This window comes from Amia ocellicauda, chromosome 3, assembly GCF_036373705.1.
Source record: "Amia ocellicauda isolate fAmiCal2 chromosome 3, fAmiCal2.hap1, whole genome shotgun sequence".
In the NCBI taxonomy this organism is placed as follows: Eukaryota; Metazoa; Chordata; class Actinopteri; order Amiiformes; family Amiidae; genus Amia; species Amia ocellicauda.
The window spans coordinates 31078637-31100569 of record NC_089852.1 but is presented as its reverse complement, the minus strand read 5'-3'; the positions used below and the strand labels follow the sequence as shown (position 1 = coordinate 31100569).

Below are 21933 nucleotides of genomic sequence, written 5' to 3'. Positions count from 1 at the left end.
AAACACAGCAGCTCACTCATTGGAATCATTTTTCAACAGTTTATTCTTTGGGACTGAAACAATTTATCACATGGATACCACTGGAATATGACATGAACATGTGCACGGCCCTGTGCACCCACACACACAGCAAACACGAGTGACTAAAGAGAGGAAGAAAATCAGAAAAACAACCAACAAAATACTTAAAATTAAAAAAAAACATCAACACCTGAAATACAGAACCACAGTCAGGCTTCAGCCACCTGCCTGCAATAAATACAGAACTGTTTCATCCCTTGCTTTCAAACTCCACACTTCCTAGTTTAGAAGTCTGATTTTCTTCTTTTAAATATAATTATTTCTTTTGTTTGTAGGGAACATTAACAACAAGTACATCCATTTGTATTGGTTTTCTTTTTTTGTGTATTTTTTTAAACATTTTATTTAGGTCTACAGCTACAGCTATGAGATGAAATGAGATGAGATGAGATGAGATGGCTACCTGGTAGAAAGGGAAACGGGTGGAAATGTCTTGAGTGGGGTGGGGGTGGCAGGGGATCAGTGGGCCCTCTGTTTTGCAATGCAGGGGTTTGGGTGAGCAGAGGCTTCCCTGTGCTGAAAGACTGAGTGAAATGCCAGGGCTGCTGAGTGGACAGGGGTTGGAGAGATGGCGTGTGTTGGGAGGGGGGTCTACATGTCGCTGGAGCTCACGAAAGCACAGGAGCAACAGACCACCTCTGCAGTCCAGTCAGCCGTGCCCTAGTCAGATCGGTCTAGATTGTATTGTCATGTGTCTCAACTGGCCACTGTTCCCAACCCCACTCCCTCCCCAACAATCCCCCCTGCCTTTTGTGCAGCTGAATCAGACTTGTATATCAGCTGCTAACATGAAACATCCATTCAGTCTGATTCACAGTTTGGCTCTCAGTTACATCCCAGCCTTCCAGGCTAACCTGCAGTACAGCAGCCCACCTCCCCATTAGGCAGGGAACAGTGCCCAACACCCCCGACGGCAGGGCCACAGGGAACCGAAACCTGAACCGCGCTGCTGCTGCCGCCTCAACTTCTCCGTCTCTACTCTGCTGGTGGCATTTCTAAAAAAAAAATATATATATATATATATATATATATATATAGTACAACGGCAGGCTGTCTTAATGCAGGAGCTACAGCACAGAACATCACTCACTACCTAACTTCCACATGTAATTTTATAACAGCAGGCTGTGACATCTTAAGTGTGTGTGTGTGTGTGTGTGTGTGTGTGTCTGTGGCCATAGAGATATTGGGGGAGGGTTACTCCACTACAGCGCCATATACGGCAGAATGAAAAGAAGAAAACAACAAAAAACAACCAAACAAACGGTCACAACAGTTCAGGAATGTTCAGTCGTAGTGGAACCCTTTTGATGTTTGATCACGAAAATAAAACCCGTTCAGTAGAAACACCAGGACACCGCGTTGGTGGAATACTGCACTGCACAGGGAGCTCTGATGCCTGCGGTGGTGTTGAAGGGCGGGGCGGGGGGTTAGGGAGCTGGCAGGGGGAGTTAGTCCTCCAGGCTGCGGAAGCCGTTCTGCATGTCCTCCAGCAGCTGGGCATAGTCTGCCTTGATTTTGGCCTCTCCCTCCTTCACTGGGTCCTGTGAGACAGAGGCAAATGTTAGCTGAGAAGGGAGCAGGGCTGCACTACACCTCAACACTCAGAGTCCCACCATCTCCAGCCTCATACATCCCTCCATCACGGGAGTCCGCACACAGCACAGAAACATCCAAGCAGAAGTCATTCTCAGCCATGAAAGTGCAGTCGTGGCTCCAGAGACCTGGCAAGGGGGTGGGGGCAGCCTACCTTGAACTTCATGGAGCTGAGCTTGTAGAGGATCTCGCCCATTTGCTCCCGGATGATGGCCCAGGTGATCTTGTTGTCGCTCTGTGCCGTTGTCTCCACCGCGTGCCGCGCCATGTCGTAGAAGGCGACCATGTTAGACAGGATGCCCACTGTCTTGTAGAACGGGCAGAACCTGTGGAAGAGGAGGAGGAGAAACAAGAGGAGGCCATTTCATTCTCCATACCACAAAGTTCAGAAGCCCTGGTCCTGGCGTTTTTCTGGTTTTTATTCCACATCCTTGGACTCCACGTGTCTGGGGTTTCCTTCTGCACACGCCCAAACACATTCCACTGCACATTCAGCCTCTCACTGTGGGACTCCACCACACCCTACCAAACGCAAAGGGAGGAGGTTTCCCCTGTCCTGCCCTTTAATGACCTCCTACCCCGAGGTGTTGAATAGACAACAAGCAGCATGGTAGGTGTGTGCAGTGTGCGCAATGGGGCGCTGCGTGTTTACCTGTCATACGGAGTGTAGCCGTTCTGCTGCAGGAAGTCGTCCTTAATCAGCTTCGCCACTTCCAGGGTGATTTTGTCAGTCTCCGCCAGAGAGGCCTACAGCAAGAACAGCAGCAATAAACAAACACATAACGCACAACCCCCTGAAGGAATGAAACTTCCCCAGAAGGTAGTAATCAAAGACATTGCTGGTCTCCATGAGTGGTTAGAGCCACCAAGTCCAAAAGAGGTCAACAGAGAGAACCACCCATCCTTAAATTACCCAGCTTCCACAACTTCCCCTGCTCCCCCTATCAACCAAATCATCTCCACCTCCCCTTCCTCACCTTGCCGACCAGCTGCACGATCTCGGCCAGGTCCTCCTCCTCCTGCATGATCTCCTTGGCCTTGGTGCGCAGGGGCACGAACTCTGGGAAGTGCTTGTCGTAGTACTCGTCCAGCGCCCGGGTGTACTTGCTGTAGCTGATCAGCCAGTTCACGGAGGGGAAGTGCTTGCGCTGGGCCAGCTTCTTATCCAGACCCCAGAACACCTGCGAGAGGTGGAAGAGGTATGGGGACAGAAAGAGAGAGAGAGGAGGGATGGAGGGAGAGTAAGAACCATAGGTCAGGGTGGTATTCCCTTTGTGTGTTGAACAAAAAAAATTGCTTTTCAAAAACACAAACAAGTTCGCAGAAGAGTCTTTTTTGTGACAGCCAGGGAAAGTCTTGGGACTTTACCTGTACGATACCTAGGGTGGCTGATGTCACAGGGTCTGAGAAGTCACCACCAGGGGGCGACACACTGAAATGACAGAAAAAACATCTTTATGACACAGGTGTTGGGGGTGGGGGGGGGGGAAAAAAAGAGAAAAAAGTCTGGAAAAATATCAAAGTGGATCAAATTAGTATTTTGCGATTTCTTAAGGGGGGGTGCATAGCTGTAGAGGACAGGTGTTGCGTTCCTCTCCTTTTGTTATTTACTGATTGATTTATTACAACATAAGAAAGTTTACAAATGAGAGGAGGCCATTCGCCCCATCGTGCTCGTTTGGTGTCCATTAATAACTAAGTGATCCAAGGATCCTATCCAGTCTATTTTTAAATGTTCCCAAACTTTCAGCTTCAGCCACATCGCTGGGGAGTTTGCAGAAGGGTTTGCCGACACATGCGGGATCTTCATCCAGTGCGCGCCCCTAATAGCAAATAGAATCGCCTTCTTTTATTTGCACCTATCAAAAGGGTCTGTGCCAGATTTATCTTAGGATGGGGGAACTGCTGCCTGAGAGGAGAGTCTGCTGGGTACTCACGCGCCCACGATGCTGACGCTGCCCTCTCTCTCTGGGTTTCCCAGGCACTTCACACGGCCGGCTCGCTCATAGAAGGAAGCCAGACGGGCGCCCAGGTAGGCTGGATATCCACTGTCTAAGGGCGAGCAAACACAGACACACAGACACACACAATCAGTTAGTAGGAACCCGAGAAGAACTATAACACTCAATCGCTCAATCACTCAGTGAGAGTGTGTGTGCAGGGTAAAATTACCAGCAGGCATCTCAGCCAGACGCCCAGAGATTTCCCTGAGAGCCTCGGCCCAGCGAGAGGTGGAGTCGGCCATCATACTGACGTTGTATCCCATGTCTCTGAAGTATTCTGACAGCGTGATCCCTGTGGACAGAGAGAGTGAAGAGTGTATCAGAGAAAGAGAGGTGTGAGAGGAAGAGAAAGGCATAAGCAGAGCGAGAAAGAAAGTCTGCAATGAAGAGAGAGAAAAGGAATGAGACAGATCTACTGGCTTATATAAGTATTACAGTAGTTCAGTACAGTGGACAGTGAACAGACCCAACTCCCTCAAAAGGACTTCACACAGAACAGACGATGCTGCCCTCTACTGGAATGAACGTGTCATTACATGGGTTTCTAAAGTAATGAAAATATCCAGGGAAATCCTAAAACAGATCAATGTTTTCTGAAGAACACACAAATTACCAAAGTCTCTCATGCTTCCCATTCAGGTGTATATACATGTACACTCCCACGCACACTAAGATATACTACAGGAATTTAGAGGTTATATTATGATAATGTGGTAATGTGGTAATGGCTGTGATTGTGTGGTAACGGTGTCGATTAGAACGGGCCCTGCAATTGGCTTTGCGCTTCCTTTGTTGTCAGGGACTGTGCTGTGATTGGCCATGTGGTACCTGTGTAGATGGAGGCCTCTCGGGCAGCCACTGGCATGTTGGATGTGTTGGCGACCAGCGCGGTTCTCTTCATGATGCTCTCCACCTTCCCGTCCACCTCCATCGTGAGCTGCAGCGCAGGGACACACAGCCAATCAGGACTTCACTCAGAGACAGCTGTAATACGACATGGCTGACTGATACACTGACTGCTACACTGTCACCGCCGTGAAATGAAATGTCTTTCCTTCGGCTTGATAGTAACTACAGGGAACTTCACCTTCTTCAGGAAGGGGACAGGGTGGGGTCAGGGAAGGGGTGAGAGATAGAGGGAGAGATGGAGAGTGGGCAGGACGGGACGGGACTCTGACCTCGGGGAAGTCACGCAACACTTCCGACATCTCATTTCCGCGCTCCCCGCAGCCCACGTAGATGATGACCTCACTGTTGGAGTATTTGGACAGCGACTGCGAGATCACAGTCTTACCACAGCCAAAAGCCCCAGGGATGGCTGTGGTGCCACCCTGCACACACCTGAGAGAGAGAGGGGGAGAAGGGTGGAGAGCGTGAGACAAAAACACAGCTCTCCCCAGCCTGCAGACACTGGGCCAGATGCACAGCACTGAGTTGTGCTCACAGGCACTTTCAGGAGCAGTTCAACACAATATTGGTTTGTGTGTTTTTTGTTTGTCAGCAAGATTCAGGAGACACAACAAATCAGGAGGGTTAATGGAGCTGCTTAATCAGCGTCTGTGCAGCTTTATTATTTTCATTTAACAAACTGTAAAATTAAAATAAATACGTTAAGAAAACGTGTTAAACACACAAATGGTTGGGGTTACTCACGGGAAGAGGGCGTCCAGGACTCTCTGACCGGTCAGCAGGGGGAAATTGGCGGGCAGTTTCTCTGTGACGGGACGCACCTGTCGGACAGGCCACACCTGGACCATGCTGAACTTCTCCTTCACCCCCTCGAACTCCAGCTCCAAAACCACATCCTGCCATCACAAACAGAGACAGAGAGACAGTCAGACACACAGGCAGAAAGACATGCAGACAGAGGGATAGTCGGACAGACACACAGAGAGACTGTCACAGATACAAACAGAACACAGAGCACAGAAGAATTACAAAAAACAATATATCCTTTGACAGCTCATACAGAAACGGCCCATGGGTCAGAGGGCAGCTCACCGAGATGTCGTAGTTGCCGGGTGGCGCCACGTAGGTGACGGTGCCCCTGTTCCGTGGTGGCAGCATGAGCTTGTGCTTAATGAGAGAGTTCTCAAAGACCGTGGCGTAGATATCACCCCCTGTGATATGACTGCCAACCTGAGAGAGAGAGAGAAAGAGAGAGGAATGTGAGGAGGTGAGGAGGGGATGTGTGTGAGAGTGTGTGAGAGAGAGAGAGACTCTCACCCTGAGGTTCTTGGAAGGCGTGAACTCCCACTTGATGTGGCGGTTGAGGGCGCCGATGTTGACACCGCGGGGGATGTAGATGCTCTGGGTCAGGTCGTTGATGTCCTTCAGGGGCCGCTGGATGCCATCAAAGATGGAGCCCATGATGCCAGGGCCCAGCTCCACAGACAGGGGCTTTCCTGTGCGCAGGACTGGGTCACCTACTGACACACCAGCTGGTGGGGGGACATCGTTCAGGAAAACCGGACAGACACACACTGATACCCTGACGCCTAAACACCATCCCCAAACACACTGATGACCACACCATCCTCAAACACACAGACACACTGATGACCACACCAACTCCAGACACACTGGCATCCTGGCCTGCGGTGCCTGCAGAAATTCTCGCCATCATCATAAACAACAACGTTCTGTTCTCATTCTTTTCTCAAGCTCTGTATGGGAGGGTGCAGCTCTGTGCCTTCTTGAATCGAGCACAAGTCTGCAGAATCCCTACACTGCCTCCTCCCAGCCCTGTGTGGGCACTATGTGGCGAATGGATACAGGTTTCCTCGTAGACCTGGATGGTGGCCATATCCCCCTCCAGCCGGATGATCTCGCCCACCAGCTCAGAGTGCCCGACACGCACCAGCTCGTACATGGCTGCGCCTGCCATGCAGGTGGCTGTCACCACTGTGGGCAGAGAGCACAGAGTCAGCACAAGCACAGGGCACACACAAGAGCACAGAGTGCACACAGCACAGAGTATAAATTGACAACGCACCAGGCCCCGAGACTCCATGCACATATCCAAACTCGCTCTCTCGATCCTCATCACGGATCTTGGGCAGCTTTGAGAAGTCCATTGCTGACTCTTATCTGAGGGAAGAGGGAGGGAACAAACCGGCATTACAAAAGCAAAACAAAACAAACAAAAAAGGAACCAAGCTCCAGAACTCACTCGCGCTACTGGTCTGTGTGCTCAGACTGGTTGTTGTACAGGGGATGCAATTAACACCCCCCACACCTTTTTGTGCAAGATGTGGGACACTGCCCTAGCTGCGCTGTGCCTCCCTCCCAGCTCCCACCTCTGCCTTCTCCCGACTCCCTGTGCGATGAGCCTGCAGCACACGCAAACACACACAAACACACGCAAGCATGCGCAAACACACACAAACACAGCTCTGTTAATGACAGCAGGGCTGCGTAACGCGGGGGCCCTGGGGCACAGTGTGCACGGCCCAAGCTGGCTGACTGTGTTTGCCCAGGCCACCGCACACCACGGCCCCGGTGACCGGACCTTAAACACGTGCCTACAGACAATGCTTGCTTCTCTGATTCCCCTGAACAGCACTGGGGGGATTTAGTTAATTTAAAAAAATGTTTAGGCTGATAATGCAAGAAACAGAAATTAAATTTGACTTCCCCATTGAGAGATGAAAATGCAACTGTACAGTCACTGTGCTCAGGCTGTGTTTCACTACAGTCCAGATACACAGTACAGTGCAGACACACTACAGATCGATAGACAGTACAGAATACGCTTTCTTGTGTGTTTGGTTTTTAGGTTCACATGTCAAAGGACATGACACAGTATTAAGTTTACAATTGCTATAATAGTACACAGAAAATAATTAACTCCTATTGCACTGTGCTATAAATGAACCTCAGGGGAGTTAAAAAATGTTGACAGATACAGTACATAGATCTAGCATTCAGATGCAATCACAGACAGCAGACAAATAAGAGGGAATATATGCAGCAGACAGACAAGGCAGAAAGATAGACCGATAGATCCACTAGAGACAATGATAAGAGACTGACAGTGAGACAGAGAGAGGGACTGAGTGAGACAGAGACAGAGATAAATGGATAGAGAGAGAGAGAGGGGACCAGCATACACTCTGTGTGGCAGTAGATGCATACCCACAGTGAGAGCCCTGGGCTGGGATCCCTGGCAGTTCCCAGTGGGCCTGAGTCCAGGCCTCCCGACACTGAGCTGAGCACCAGCACACACTGCATCACAGCCTATGTCTCCCGCTCTGAGCACAGACGCAGTGGCAAGGTGACCAGACACACAAACACACACCTCAGCTTGCAGGCCAGAGCCTGTCCTAGGATTTCCATTTCACAAATTTATCCGTTACATAAATGCATCACTTCACCTGTACAATTGTGCTACACAAGACTACAGGAAACACAGTTGCTGCAAGCCTGCCTACTCTCTTTCACATACAAAACCAATCAATGCCCCCCAAAAAATTAAAAATCTGCACTCAAATCTGCATTTCCCTCTACTCACAGGCCCGTGCTGCACTTGTGACTCCACGCCTGGTTGCTTCCTGAAGCTGAACAGCAAAAGCAGGATTTTCTCTGGGAAACACAGAGAGGCTGAGCCAGACTCAACTGCAGCCGCAGAGACCACGGGAGAAGAGATCCCAGTCACACACAAACACACGTCAGCTGACCTGATGACTAATCTGAGCTTGTGCATCCCACGCAATAACAGACAACCCCCCCCCCCCACCAACACACACACACACACACTTCACTACAGCCCCCCCTTCCTCTCTCTTCTCTCCTCCAATCCCCCTCACCCCCTTTCCACACAATCTGGTGCGTTTCCTCAAAGCACAGTATATTGCACAAATACTGGTGCACACACACACGACTCCTGTATGGTCTTGCCATTCTCTTCTCATATTAGAGTGTAGAACACTTAAACAGAAAAACCAACAACAAACATAAGATTAAAAGAAACAAACAAAAAACACCAGAGCCTCTGTCCTTCCGTGCAGAGCTACACTCAGGCACCCGCATGTCCGTGTGTAATCAGGGTTTCGTCAACAGGACACCTCACTACAGCCCGTTCTCCCCCGCTCCTCCGGCGACCTTTTGTCCTTCGATGGGTCAGCATTGTTAAGCAGTCACCCAGTCCCACAGGGATACGCAAATCCTAGAAGTTTCACAGAAATCTCTTAATTGATTGAGCCCTTGAAGGAGGTGGGGTGAGTTTTGGTTTCTTTCACACTAATTAAATCAGAAATTAACCAGATTGGTGGTGAAGTAACATAAACGGTGGGCTGGGGTTGAATCTACAAGGCACCGGGGTTGAGATGTTAAACAGTTGGCACAACCACACACCATTCCTGCCATCCACACGAGAGCACACACACAGGAATGGCCCACGAGAGACACGGAGCCCGGTAACATCCCTGAGTGGCTTTCCTGGCTCTCGCTTACAGTTCAACGGACACAAAGCCTCAACAGAGAAGAGAAACTGGTGGCTCAGCGACAGAGGAGTTCCCAAGGTTGCAACAGAGTAAACTGCACTTCCCTAGCCAGACCCTCACAGCCAAGGGGAGGCTCAGCATTGGCAGCTTCACTGCAGTGTCAGCCTATTGATACTGACAGCTACAGGTCACAGCCAGCACAGCCATGTCACTGGAGCCAGGCAGCCAGAGTCAGATTCCTCTGTGCCAGGAAAACCTGCCTTTAATTACGATGATGATGATGATTATTATTTAATAGTAGTAGTATTACATAGTACATAGTATCTGCACTTTGTAACCAATCATTTTTTGTAACTTCGCAGGTTTAAGTTCATGAATTGGTTGATCTTGGAAACTCTTTTGCTTGTATGTGTGAAGATTCACTCCTGCCCTCCACCCCCCTTACCAACACGGTTGGGGATTAATCTGGCGTGTCCCCTCTGTTTGCTAAACAAGCGCACCTGCTGCATGCTAAGCTCTGTTCATCTAGTGCAGGGGTGGCTAACCCTGGTCCTGGAGCGCCACAGAGTCTACAGGCTTCTGTTCTATCCAGATCGTTAACTGCTTAATTGAACCAATTGTGGGTCTTAGTTAGGCAAAATGCCCCTGTGTTCAATGTATCCAATGATTGGTCATTTAGAGAGACCTGGAGAACCTGCAGGATTGCGACTCTCCTGTAACATCCACATTTGATGATGCTAGCCCCCACCCCTCCCAGAAAAAAAAAATGGATCACTCACGGTGGATATACTGATACACAGAATTAGCCCTGAATCACGATGCAGTGACACATCAGTGGAATAAGTGCACTGGTCAATGAAGCCAACAGATGATGAGGTGGGGGGGACTAAGGAAAACAGAAGTGTGCATTACAGTCACATCTCATTTTTATACCGTTTACTCATTGCCCTCATGCACTTTCCACGGACAGCACAGTCTGAACCATCACTACAGAGCAGCTGACTAGCACTAGTGCCTATTGGTTTGAATGGGCCCAACAACCAATGAGAACCCATCACAAAGCTCATTCTAGTCAGGCTCGGGTGGCACCCTGTCTTCATCTGCGATGGAAAACAGGTACGGCACAGCACAGTACGGCAGCCTTTGGTGCTGGTCACATGCTGCTAAGTGATCTCCCATCAGCACTCTTTACTGTCCACATCTGTTAAGTTATTCTTTACCAGGACCAGAAATTACCAGGAAACTTCCACCCACATGCAAAGGTGCAAATTGCAAACCCAGTACAGTACTAGACAATGGCTTCAGGCCCGATGACACAGCAAGTATTCAGGTCCATAAATACTGTACAGCGAACAGACAGGTCCTTTTGCTGTGTTGTGCAGCTCCAGACTGTGAGGCACCCCCTCACACACCTGCCTAGGGCCCTTGGGAGACAACACAAATGACGGCACTAAAATGGTGGTATGTGCTGTACCTCCGATGCCTCCAGAGAGGGCATTCTCCTTCTCCCTGGTCACATGACTAAAGGATTCGCGGCAGATGTAGCGAAATTAATTGACACAGTTCTGTACGTGTAGGAGGGAAACGGAATTAACAACATACATTTTCCAATGTAATGTCTTGATTTTTAAACACTGCCGTCATATGTGGCTGTAGCACCATTTGTTTCCAATGACTAATATTAAAATACAAAACCACACAGTGCTATTGGTTTCCATCGTAATTAAAATCACCAGCAGCGTTATATTTATAATGATCTCCGCATGCAATTAAACAGTCTGATCTTAAATCGGGTTGTAATATAGTATAAATGTCGGCCTTCTTAGATATTAAAACACCGATGCTGGACCATAGTGTTTAAAATGAATCATTGCTTCTCCTGATACAGCGATATGTTGTGCAGGAGGCTTATTTAAGAGGTTAATAAAAGTGCTTTTCATAGATCAGGAGGTTTCCGTTCAAAACCAAAAACGATCATGATTTAACATGTACAGATATGTCATTATTATTATAGGCACAGCGTGCTGGATCTAAATATATTTATTATTACGAGGAAAGACGCAATGTTTTATTGTATTTTCATCTGTCTCCCTGGTCTGTCATCCCAGTGGCAATAAGGTCAGCTGATGTATAAATGGTGCAATTTGTATTTGTTCATTTGTGTATATTATTTAAATGTCGGATGCACGTCGATGGTGTATTTTATTGCACATAGATACACAAGCATGTTTTAAAATAATAATTTGTAAAAATCGTCGCATTACCTTTCCAAGCTCCAGTGTTTTAAAGCCTTTTCCCCTTCCTTGGATAAGAATTTGTCAGCGATACGACAGCAGGTAGTCAGCTGATGTCGTTCTCTCGGAGCTGCGCCGCTCGGGCTGTGAAGAAACTGTCGCCATAGAGGCTCAAACAACGGACTGGGGCTCTCACTGAAACGCGGCGGTTCCCAGAGCCAAGATGGCGGCCATTAAGTGATCAGTTTCTCAACTTCCTTTACAATGATGTAAATGAGCACTTATGCCGTCTACATCGTCACCCGGCTACTCCTGCATTGTGGGATAGCGGAGGACCACGGTCGTGTCTGTTTACCAGACGATTGCTTGACACAATAATCTGAATAAACAAAAAGAGGAAGGTGATATAATTTCCAAAGAAGGACTTGGGGACATTTGTAACAGTCGTAATTGTAAGAAGATCATTATGGCATGAAACATTGCTGCAGAATTCCTAATCTCACATTCATTATCATATCTGCCACCGTGCTTTCACAGAAGCGTAAACTGATGAAATTAGACTTAATCACCCATGTTTATTAACTGATACTTTGGGGATTTGTTAAGAAACAGTGGTTTCGTTGTTTGCATTGCGTAATAAAGAAATATCCACACATGTATTACGCGGGGTTTTCTTCCTGGTCACGTGACGTTCTCAACTCGAGCCTGGGTTATTGATTAAAAAAATGTGTATCAATTTATAAAATCACAACCTTCGGTATATAATGTTATTTCATTGCAACAGTATGCGAAATATATCCGATAAGTAAATATTAATGCTTTTATTACAAAAAACACCTCCCCTGTATACGAGTCAAAGGTCACGTCCTTTTTTGGGACAAAATATGAAACAAATAAATCCGAGTTTCTTTTGATTTCCAGGACACGGGGCGAGCGATACGGGGCCTAAGTGTCTCGGTCGTAGCTGCCCGGTATATTTTATCGTGGTCAGAGGGAAAGACCGTTTTTGGTGTGAAGTGTGGAGCCAGCGGGGTCAGAGTTGAGCTGTCTGTGCGGTGCCGTGGAGGAGGGAGTGAGACAGATCCATGTGGAAGAGGGTATCTGCGGGAGTCGATCCTCACCCGAACTCAGCCCGAATTCACCCCCGGACGCCACACTACTGTCACCTTTACCCGTAGAGCAGTCGGGAAACCTGCCCCAGTTCACCATGAAAGGGTGAGTGAACGCCGTCCCGACACGTTTCTGTCCTCTGCACGGATAAAGTTTTTTTTTTTTTTTTTTTTTTTGGTGGAGGGGTTGAAATCAATGCAATGCAATGCAATGCAACGAGCTTTCAGTGTGCTCGCCCAGTGCTGGGGGGGAAGATCTGCCAACGACATCATCATCATCATCATCATCAGCAGCAGCAGCACGTCTTTTCTGGTGTTACCGACACGCGTGATTCGGTCCTGCTGGTGAACGCTGTGTGTCGGACCACGTTAGCAGGCAAAAAAAAGTCCGTAGTTATCCTTTCATTTTCCTTTTGGACAATCTCTCTCTTCACCGTGAGTGTGCAAACGTGGTATTGGTCATTTGAACTCGCTTTTTAGAATTGCACTTTTTGGTTTTCCATCGCCGATCGCCTCGCCTATTTGCGATTATTGTTGATTTTATCCAGTTTAACTGTGAGCGGCGTGTGCCTCATGTGAGCACAAGTTAACCTTTCATTTGCAGAGAGCGGACGCGAATGTGCTCCCGTGGGTGTGTGCGCGTCTCGTAATCCACGCGTGTCTGGACGGAATTACACGCACTGGACGCGGACAGCGAAAGCTGCTCATGTTGCATTCTCGGCGCACTTCAAACCTTTTCTTCGGGTTTGAATGTCAAACTAAAGAGAAACCGTTAAAGTTTCTAAAATTGTACACTTCTCAAAAACAATTCTGCAATAGGTTTCGCCCGTTACTTGCATTTTTAAGACGGGCTAGTCGTGTCGGTGCACATGTGCTGGAGGTGGACACCGATCCAGATCAACAGGTAAAGTGCAGCACGTAACCCCGGAAGTGCTGGCGGTCCGGGCCAGGCAGGCGCGCGCGTCGGCAGGCTTGTGCGGGCTTTCCAGCGCGCGCGCACCGTGGATCACTGTAGAACGACACGCGCGTGGGTTTACAGCTCAGCTCAGCATAGTCTGCACATGCACAACCGCTGCATAGTGCTGACTTAGACATTGTGGAGTGTCATCACAAACAAACTGGATTATAGTGCCAGATGTACAGATTTATACAGGAGAACCCCCCTGTATATCCCATTGAATATCAACGTCCTAGTTCTGATTGAAACACACATGCAGTTATCTCCCAAGTTTTTAAAACAAACCAATCTGAACTCCCATCCTTCAGTTTCCAAAGCCCAGTGCACAGGGAATGGGCTGTCTCAGCCTGCCAGGCCAGTCCACTGCCGTTCCCAGCTGCTCGGCTCCTGCTCCGGCAGATGACATGGCACGTGACTGGGGCAGCTGTTGTTTTAAAAACGGAGGGCGAGCGTGCTCAGCACCCTAAAAATACCCGGCACTGCTGCCCCCCCCCAAGACGAGCGGCTAGCAGGATATGTGTGGAGCAGCAGACTGACTGGGGTGCAGTGCTCTTGCCCAGCTGAGAGTGTAAACCGTGCCAAGCATGTGAGTGTGGGGCTCCTTGATCCACCCCGAGCGCTGTACCTAGACGCTGTGTTTTATAGTGACCCTATCACTATAAAATGACTGCTTCTATTAGACCCTCATTGAGAGTGCATTACTTTTCATTGTTTCTTTCTTTAACTGTGTTCTGTGACTCCTTTTAAAAGCAATCCCTTCAAAGCAGCATCCAGGGTACGCTGGGACAGATTGGAAGAGCATTTGCCATAGATCAAGCACTATTTCAACCTTGTAATCCGGCACTATATTATCTGTCAGTTGCAATCTGAAGAGGACAGATCACCTGCAGTGGGCTGACCAGTGCAGAACCTCCACTGTCGCCCAGCTCAGCCTGCTGCTCCGCCACTCTGGGCAGCACCTGGAGCTCACCCCAGTCTTAGGCTGGCCATGGCACGTATCTTTGGGTTTAAGCCTAACTCAAAGGTGACCTGTTCGGTTGCATTGAGTGAGAGGAGGGGGAGCCTCCATGTCAGCACCCCCCCTTTTTCTCAACTGTTCATGAGTTAATGGAAGAGCAACCTAGTTAAACAGAACCAGCAATAACAAAGAGCAGGGACAGCAGTGAGCTCTGCCCAGGTGGCCTGTGCAGCTGTGTGCTTGCTGGCTAGCAGGCCGTCTGGCTGTGGAGAGAGTGCACTGGGGCCTGTGTGCACTCTGCTGAGATGTGGTTTTCTGCTCCCCTTGCACAGTGGCCTGAGCTACTTCTGCATTTACCAGCTGCTAGCTGTTGAAGGTGAGCCAGCACCAGACAGTGTTATACTGCTTACCTTTTTTTTTTTTTTTTGTAAATTTGCATACACAGACATTTTATTTAAACTAATGAGCCTTTCTGTTTTTGTATAATTTTACACACACAATGAAATGAACTTGCAGCTGGTAAAATCTGAAGCCCTTGGTTCTGCTGAGCATGGGGGGCAGGGGGATTTCCAGTCTGTCCCCCGATGGCAGCCATCCCTGCTCCCCCCACCTGCCCCCGGCTAGAAGTCCCGGAGCAGGCCGGCCACACGCACAGTCTACACAGAGGTCTCTGGCTGGTGCGAAGCAACACTTCTCCAAGTGCATATCAAATAAATTACATATGAGCACTGCAAGAACATTTTACAAATTCACATTAAACAAATCGGCTAGTAGTCGGTTAATTTTGAGTGAGATCGTGTATTGGGAGCCATGGCGATGTTACTTTCTGGGGTAACTTCATGGTACCTGGTGTCTGACATGTCCCTCAGGGAAGGGTCACTGGGGGAGATAGGGCCTGCTCAGTGCTGAGGCCGCACACAGGGTCTATTTCTGCTCTGGCAGTCTGTTTGCAGCTTTTATAGGGGGCTTTAAACATGTCCGTCACCTCGGGCTGCAACTGGAGCCCAGTGGAAATGTGTGACATTGCGGTCTGGCCAAGCTTGGAGTCGGACAGGGAGGGGTTTCCGTCAAAGTGGTTGGCATTTTATTTGGTTAGTTTTTTTTTTTTATTGAGTGTGCTAAAGTGACATTGAGTTCACTTCAACTTAGTGATGGTCTACTGCAGTGTTTCAGAACCTTTTCAGGGCTCAGTCATCACTATTAAAGGTGAAATCTTGTGTAATACCCTATCCTCTCCTGCCCACCCGCTCCATTATAAACATTTAAACCAAACTGACATTCAGTGGTCTACCGAGTTGGTCCTGATCTGCATCTGTGTAATGGTGCTAGGAATTATTGATTTGTTTAAGATATTTAATAAGATACTCTTTTTTTCCAAATGTTGCACACATGGCGATAGAAATTTGACAATGGTAAACTTAATTTGCGGCAGGCAGCTTACGAATGCAATACAATAGTGCAGGGTGTGAGGTCTCGCCTTTCAATTCAGATTCTGAATATTGTTTAGGTGTATTTATCTGTATGAACTGAAGAATTGGGTGTTAAAATTAATGAAGAAGAAAAATCAGTCTTGGAAAATGTGAACAAGCTAAACTCACATTGGGAATATGGATGAAGGTGTTTTTTAGAGAGAATGTTTGTAGTAACTCTAAACTCAAAATGTTCTGATGAAATTAGGATTATAGTTGGGTCAAGGCTAGGGTTTCAGTTAGAGCCCCCTGTAAATGTAGGCTTATGTTAAGGTTTATAGATGCTTTTCTACTAACTGGATGGGGTGGGGTGGTAGATTTGTATAGGCCTTGCTTGAAATGTTGCCATTGGCTGGGGTTGGGCTCCAGGATCCTGTATGGCCTTAACATGGAGCAAGTCACCTGGTGATGTAATACAAGGACTTATATTTCAAGGTCTCTGCTTTCTGTACCAAACTGCAGCATCACAGTTCAGAATACGCTTTCCGGATAGTGTTTATATGTCAGTCTTCTAGGCACCTGTTCGTTAGCCGCTGTTCAAAAAGACTGGGTGTGAACAGGTTGAGTTGGGGAGCGGTGTGGAGCAGCTGGTTGTGAGGGATGGCACAGAGTAAGTGTGTGGTTGACTGCTGACCTGTGGTGCCCTGCGCCTCTTGACCAGTCTGGTTTTGTTCCAGTAGCCGGATCGAGCTGGGAGACGTCACGCCACACAACATCAAGCAGCTGAAGCGGCTGAACCAGGTCATCTTCCCTGTCAGCTACAATGACAAGTTCTACAAGGATGTGCTGGAGGTGGGGGAGCTGGCCAAGCTAGGTGAGAGGAAGGAGGGAGAGGGGAGGGATGTGGGTTGGGGGGGTTGCAGGGTAGGAAAGGGGCTGCTGGGAGGAGATGGGAGGGTGGGATGTGGCAGGGGAGGGAAGAAGAGAGGATTGAAGGGTAGAGAGGGATATAGGAGGGAAGGAGAGGATCTGGTAAGCTCGTTGCGGCAGGGATTTGTGGGTCTAGATGTGAGAGCTGTTGAGACAGTGGGGGCGGGGGGCTCTGAGGCGTAAGAGTTCCCACTGTGTCGCCACTGATTTTGTGCTTCCCTGTGTTCCAGCCTACTTCAATGACATCGCAGTGGGAGCAGTGTGCTGCAGGGTGGACCATTCCCAGAACCAGAAGCGGCTCTACATCATGACTCTGGGCTGCCTGGCCCCGTACCGTAGACTGGGCATAGGTAGGGCCCCAGCGCTCTGCTCTCGCAGCCCGTCTGTGCACGGGGACTTTGTGTAGAGGGGCTGAGTGCTTGTGAGATATTTTACATTAGTATTGTTACTTGTAATTGTATTAGTAAGTTTGTAAAACTTTAGTGTTTTTTGGCCTTCCCATCAGCTCATTGAGTTGTTCTATTTCCAATGGCACTGTGGTGGTGGTAGCGAATGTACCGAAACTCTTTACGAGTTTTTCTTCCTGTGTGTGTGTGTGTGTGTGTTTGTGTTTATAGTTATACTTTGTCCCTCCCCAGGAACAAAGATGTTGAACCACGTCTTAAACATCTGTGAGAAGGATGGCACCTTCGACAACATCTATCTGTGAGTCGGCTAAATAAAATAAAATAAGTAAATAAAAAACCCTATCAACATTTGAAGTATTAAACAGAAGAGTTCCTTGTTTACAGCAGGGTTTTGGTTTTGCCTGTGACTCTGAACAGGGCCCAGTTACTCTTAGCTGGCTAATAGAGTTAGCCAGATAACTTTGAGGATACCTTGACAGAAGTCTGTCTTTTTCTGTTTCTCGAAACAAGCTTGATGTCCTGCTGAGTAAGTTACTATAGCAACACATACTTAATCGTAAACCTGCTCCAGCGCAGGCTAACTCTGAATTAGCTGGATCTGTGCAGAAAAGCTTGTGCTTCAACCCAATGAAAGCACTTTACACACCCCTCTGAAATGGCAATGCCCTCTCTTAGAGAGGGGCAATTTTAATTGGATCAGCTTTTCATAGGGAACAAGTACTGAGAGATCGTGAAGATAATTTACTTAATTCATATGTTTTCCTATTTAAGCGCTACAGATTCAGTCAGCAAGGTATAATTTACCTAATAAATCTACTTGAGCCGTACAGTGGCCACGCCACCCGGCACAGCCGTGCTTTGATAATAACGCAGACTATATGCATAGCACTGTGCTTTTTGCTAGTGGCGCATTCCTACTCGGTAGCTACTCAGAGCTGCTGATACGAGGTTGTATGCAATTTAATCACTAGATAATCCTATTATTATTGTATTATAGACTACATTATTATGCAGAGATCCACAAAGTCATTGGTGCTGTACAGTCAGATCCACATGATGGCACCTCAGGAAATAAGCACCTGTACATTAATGCTGTGAAATTATGATTTTAATTACAATTTTAATGACAACTAGGCCTATACAATGCCTGTGCAATGACAGTAGGGTATCAGATTTTGGATAATACTGTACATCATCCATGACTTGACCTCAGTTATTCCCATATGATCTGTGAATCCACCTGCCTCATTTCAAGTATTGAACCCAAGTGTCCAGGCTCTGTGCACAACTCAAGTATATTCAGAGACTCATTGTGTCAGATTCAAGGAAGGTGTAGGAAATCTTATTTGCCAGAAATCATTGCTCAAATATTTGTTTTATGAAGTGATCTAATAGTGTTAATCTCATACTTCAATATGATGGGATAATATCCTATTCATTTTGCTAAAAAGGCGAAGAAACCATTTATATCAGATTTAATTAGTACAACATAATACTAAAATATATATTTAAAAAAGAAAAATGGCAAAATGACAAAACAATAGAGAGCTAATCATTCTGATGCCACAAACCCTGTCTGTGTTATATTCTATTACTACAAGCATGCAGATTTAAATTTAAATTTAAATTTAAACAGCCTACTACAATATATATTGAAGTGATTTTTTCCATGCTTCCTCTCTGGACTTGGTGGCAGCAGCAGTGTTGTAGTTAGCTGCAAAACATGTCTTTATATTCCTCAAAACTTTCCATTGCTCAGCCAGGCTGACACAAGTTGCTCTCTGTTTTGACATCATCTCTGGTGCAGATCAGTGTTTCTGTGCTCCGCAGTCCTCCCTGGTGAGGTGGCATGAGCACGAGCACGCGCACGCACACAGATTTCTTAAATCGGGATCCAGTTAAAGAGACAAGTTTAGCCTCTATTCGGCTTCGAGGAACAGAGACAGCCTGACTTAAATTAAATCGGCTAATGTCTGGTTAGCATGAATTAGTTAAACCAGGTATGAGGAATGGGGCCCAGGTCTTGATCTGAGCTTGGGAACCTTTATCGCCACATTGACTGATAGGATCTAAACATAAATTGTCATTAGGACCATTCTAAAGTGTTCTCCTAGACAAACTCAAATACAGTTCCCTGTACAACACCTCCAAGCATGACCCTACAGCTACCATAACCCAACACAGACATCATCCCAAGAGCTGAGTTTAACTTCACTTTATTTATTTATTTATTTATTTATTAATTATCCTTCTCCCTCCCATGCAGGCATGTCCAGATCAGCAACGAATCTGCTATTGACTTCTACCGGAAGTTCGGGTTCGAGATTATAGAAACGAAAAAGAATTACTATAAGAGGATAGAGCCGGCGGACGCCCACGTGTTGCAGAAGACCCTGAAGGGCCAGTGCCCAGCCCCCGGCAGCGAGCTGCAGAAAGCCAACTAGAGCAAGGCGACTCACCTAGGAACAACACAACTCTCGCGCTCTCTCTCGCCCAAGCGCCAGAACTGTACCAGACGCCCAGTGCGAGAACTCTGGATGGTCGACGAAACATTTACCACTTTCTTCAAGGGACATTTAAATTTACTAGAAAAGAAAAGAAAAGAAAAAATCGCTACATTTCTTTTGCAAAAACAAAATGGAGTCGTTCTAATGTTTTCCTTTTATTATTATTATTATTATTATTATTATAATTATTATTGTTATTTTTGTTTCATTCGGTGAGTTTGATGACAAAACAATCGTAAGGTTTCAGAATCCAAAAGTGCATCAGAAGAAAGTGTTTAAGGAAGTTACCAGGAGCAGCCCTCTGAAGGGTGGGAGTTATAGGTTTATGAGTTGTTAGTCTATTTTTTTTTTTGGTCTTTTTTCCACCCATTTTAAAGTAAAAATTGGTCATTAAGGTTAGGGAAATGCATCTTTGCCGTTTACAAAAGCTGATGCCGGAGAAAGGAGTGACGGTAGTGGGAGGCTGTGGGTCCACAGCAGCGAATAACACGGCGCCTGGGATGTTCAGCGTTGTGTTCCGTCAGTGGGGCAAAAGGAAGAACGCAACTAGACAACATGGGTAAAAAGGAGGAAGAAAACTGCACTGATTTTTTTTTTTTAAAGACTGAATGGTTTTGCGACGAGTAAATGCGTTCACTGCGTTCTTTCAGCCATGTCTGTGGGATCCAGTCCCTCCGGTTAGCTCTAACACAGAAAGGGGATTGGGAACACCCAGCCTGTCGGGGTGGGGGGAGGAGGGACTGAGGGATGGGGATTGAAGTCCACAGTGAAATATCTTGGTGGCGGTGTGGAGCCTGTGGGGGTATGGGGGTAGTGACCCAGGTGAGAGGGGGGGGGGGCGCTTGCGGTGGGTTAGTTGCAGAGACACGGCAGCGGTGCTTTAACAGCTTGGGAATGTTGTCAGGGTGGCAGCTGAGCGTGAAGATGGAGGTGGAGGTAGGCACCGATGGGCTCGGTTGCTTCTTAGACAGGTGGCTGTAGATGCCAGAGTCGGTGCCAAAATGATGCAGATGTTAACCGGGCCTTTTTTTTTTTAGGAGAACCATCACCCTGCAGGACAGGGGTTGGGCTCGGAGGATCCAGCCCCTGCAGCAGCAGCTCTTAGGGAGCCCAGTGTTAGAGAACTGCACCTGCTGCTCTCTCATGCACATGCTGACATTCTCACTCACTCACACGTGCACACATGCATGCACACATTCAAATGTGCAGTCACACACATGCATGCACTCTTGAACATGCTCGCTCACACTTGCATGCATGTACACACTCACTCATTCACACACACACACAAGCGCACACGTGTGCAACTCCCCGCTTCGTCATTTGAACGTTTTACTGCTGGAGACTCCTTTTAATTGAATAGTTTGTGCGAAACAATAGCAGTCTTGTGTTTTTTTTTGGTTTTTTTTTAAACTGATTTGAACGTCAGCGTTTGTGTACCAAGGCATAGAGAGGAAATGAAAAGATGAAAACTACAAGGGGGGAACACCGCCATCCAGTCTGTTTTATCAGTGCAGCTCAGTCTTATAGATCTTGGAGAGGAGCGTGCAGACAGGCCTGAACCAACACTGTGCTGATGATCCTCGTCCCCTCCTGAATGGATGCTTTCTCACAGGGTTGGGAGGTCATGGTCCTTCTGCGTTGGGGTTTTGGGGTTCAGATTTCTAGTGGGGCTGTAGTGTGACCCCTCCCCTTGCTGCTGACCAGCCCCCTTTCCCTTGTTTTTTTTCTTTCTTCCTTCCTTCCTTCCTTCCATCCATGCTGCAAAGGTCTAGGAAGCTGTGGGTGAGAATTCCTCTGGAGCATAACGGTTAGGCAGTGAATGGTTCGTACTGAGGTCCCTGGTGTGCTGGGGCGCTGTGCCACATGGTTTAGGCTGCTGGGCGGCACCAGGTACGGCTCGCTGGCCCTGCTGTGGAAACTGGCTGGCCCAGGAGCTGTGTGCTGGAGGCTCAAACCCTGTACTATTTAAACACTCTGCAGAGGACACAAGCACCCTGTACAATCCAGCTTGGTGATGTTCCCCTCCCATTATAATTAAAGCATGATGGGTTTTTTTCTTGTTTTTTTTTCTTCATTCTTTCTTTTTCTTTGAAGAATTTTATCTTTTCTGGAGCTCTATATTATAAGACTTTTTAACTTCTGAATAAAAAGGATACTATTTGCATTAACTGATGGTCTCTGCAGTGGTGTGCTTGTATATCTTCTGTCTTGTGTAACTGAATATGAAAATATAACGCAAGCTCAGATTAGCTTAATGTCGGGGTTGCCTAAAAGTGGGTAAGCACAGGAAAAAG

The 21933-nt window shown here is 47.4% G+C and overlaps 2 protein-coding genes across 5 annotated transcripts; one reads left to right on the top strand and one right to left on the bottom strand.

Moving 5' to 3' along the window:
* Positions 1-25: 25 nt before the first annotated feature.
* On the bottom strand, positions 26-11544 carry atp6v1ab (ATPase H+ transporting V1 subunit Ab). Of its 3 annotated transcripts, none has more exons than XM_066699061.1 (15): positions 11389-11544; positions 6676-6770; positions 6456-6584; positions 5907-6121; positions 5682-5819; positions 5334-5485; positions 4859-5021; positions 4509-4617; positions 3850-3972; positions 3615-3729; positions 3046-3109; positions 2655-2858; positions 2330-2424; positions 1832-2003; positions 26-1625 (listed from the first exon to the last, which is right to left on the bottom strand). In XM_066699061.1, exons 2-15 carry the CDS (start codon positions 6755-6757, stop codon positions 1533-1535), a joined length of 1854 nt encoding a protein of 617 aa, XP_066555158.1. In that variant the 5' UTR covers positions 6758-6770; positions 11389-11544; the 3' UTR covers positions 26-1532. The 3 variants fall into 3 exon arrangements, with proteins under 3 accessions (XP_066555158.1, XP_066555160.1, XP_066555159.1); XM_066699063.1 differs by lacking the exon at positions 11389-11544 and adding an exon at positions 9904-9924; XM_066699062.1 differs by lacking the exon at positions 11389-11544 and adding an exon at positions 8194-8367.
* Positions 11545-12284: 740 nt separating this feature from the next.
* Positions 12285-21807, top strand: naa50 (N-alpha-acetyltransferase 50, NatE catalytic subunit). Of its 2 annotated transcripts, none has more exons than XM_066699067.1 (5): positions 12285-12573; positions 16533-16666; positions 16953-17072; positions 17361-17427; positions 19396-21807. In XM_066699067.1, the coding sequence occupies exons 1-5, from the start codon at positions 12566-12568 to the stop codon at positions 19571-19573; spliced, it is 507 nt and encodes a 168-aa protein (XP_066555164.1). In that variant the 5' UTR covers positions 12285-12565; the 3' UTR covers positions 19574-21807. The 2 variants fall into 2 exon arrangements, with proteins under 2 accessions (XP_066555164.1, XP_066555163.1); XM_066699066.1 differs by having other exon boundaries at positions 12287-12573; positions 16530-16666.
* Positions 21808-21933: the final 126 nt, after the last annotated feature.